Genomic DNA, 1,195 nt, shown 5'->3' with positions numbered 1-1,195 from the left:
AAATATAGATTAAAAGGAGTATTTTATACTTTATGGAAAATAAGGTAATGAGTACTGTTGGGAGTCTCAATATTGAAATACTGATCAGATATTTAATTGAATAGGGTAAGGTAGTAGAGAAATTAACAAAGACTATATTTGAAATTTAAAGAATGTAATTTTCAAAAACTAACTGACACTCCTGCTTTATTGACAGAATGTCTGATTTTGAGATATCCTTTACCTCTCATAGACTAATTCTTGAGGCACAGGACACAAATTTTGAGGACGAAATTCAAAGAAATATAAGCACTAAATTCATTTTTTTTTTCAAGCAAATGCAGTAGCAATATTGACAGAATCATCAGCACTACCAAATGACAAATCAGTCAGTGAGCAGAATAATCTTTACTCCTCCTCCCTTTTCTTGGCTAATCTCACTCCTTCACCAATCTTGGTCTATGTCTGTTATCATATTTTTACTTTCATTCTGCTAGAGTTGGTTCAAGGCATAGATATTTAACATTTATAACTATGATGCATTTACTGATACTTCTGTTCTTTTAGGTGTTGTGTTGTTTGCCTCAGCTTCACTTGAATTTTGACATGTATTAAAGCATTGATCATAAAACCATCACTTATTTTAATTTTTTTATTGTGCATCTCACAAACCTCACTTCAGCGTAGAATCCCTCAATCCAAGATCATTATTCAATTATTCCATTGTAGGTATCAAATTATTTTAATATCCCAACAGTCAGATCTGTTTGCGGACAAGAACCATGGTGGCCGTGGCTTCTACAATCCAGCTGTAATGTCAGCAGCTGGCATACCACAGCTGGCATTGGTGTGTGGATCTTGCACAGCTGGAGGTAATGGAATTTTTGAATTATTTTTAAGAAAAAATTTAATTTTATATCTTTCTGTCCAATGAAATTGTCTATAATTGTCAGCAATACTTTAGAGATATATTAAATCCTTTTGAATAGATAGGTAGTTTTTTAAATAATGCAACTGTAAAGTCAAAATAACTTTTGAAAATTCTTTTGATTTTAAACTACCTTATAGAAGCTGTATAGCATTTTTCCTCTCCTTCTCCTTCTCCTCTTTCACCTTGTAGCCGACTCCTGATTGACTAAACTTTCATGGAGCCATCGCCATAACAGCTAATTCATGAAATATAATCATAATGGACCGTTTGGGTTCATGTTCTCAC

At 32.8% G+C, this 1,195-nt stretch overlaps 1 protein-coding gene across 1 annotated transcript in view; it reads left to right on the top strand.

Moving 5' to 3' along the window:
* Positions 1 to 1,195, top strand: part of LOC119586366 (probable methylcrotonoyl-CoA carboxylase beta chain, mitochondrial) — a gene marked incomplete in the record, with an annotated part of 10,956 nt that overhangs the window by 3,323 nt on the left and 6,438 nt on the right. The window contains 1 exon segment of the mRNA XM_037935078.1: positions 737 to 851. Within this exon segment, the coding sequence (XP_037791006.1) occupies positions 737 to 851 (115 nt within the window).

This window comes from Penaeus monodon, chromosome 21 (genome assembly GCF_015228065.2).
Source record: "Penaeus monodon isolate SGIC_2016 chromosome 21, NSTDA_Pmon_1, whole genome shotgun sequence".
Classification (NCBI taxonomy): Eukaryota; Metazoa; Arthropoda; class Malacostraca; order Decapoda; family Penaeidae; genus Penaeus; species Penaeus monodon.
Note: the sequence above shows the minus strand (reverse complement) of the source record. Positions and strands in the feature narration are given on the sequence as shown.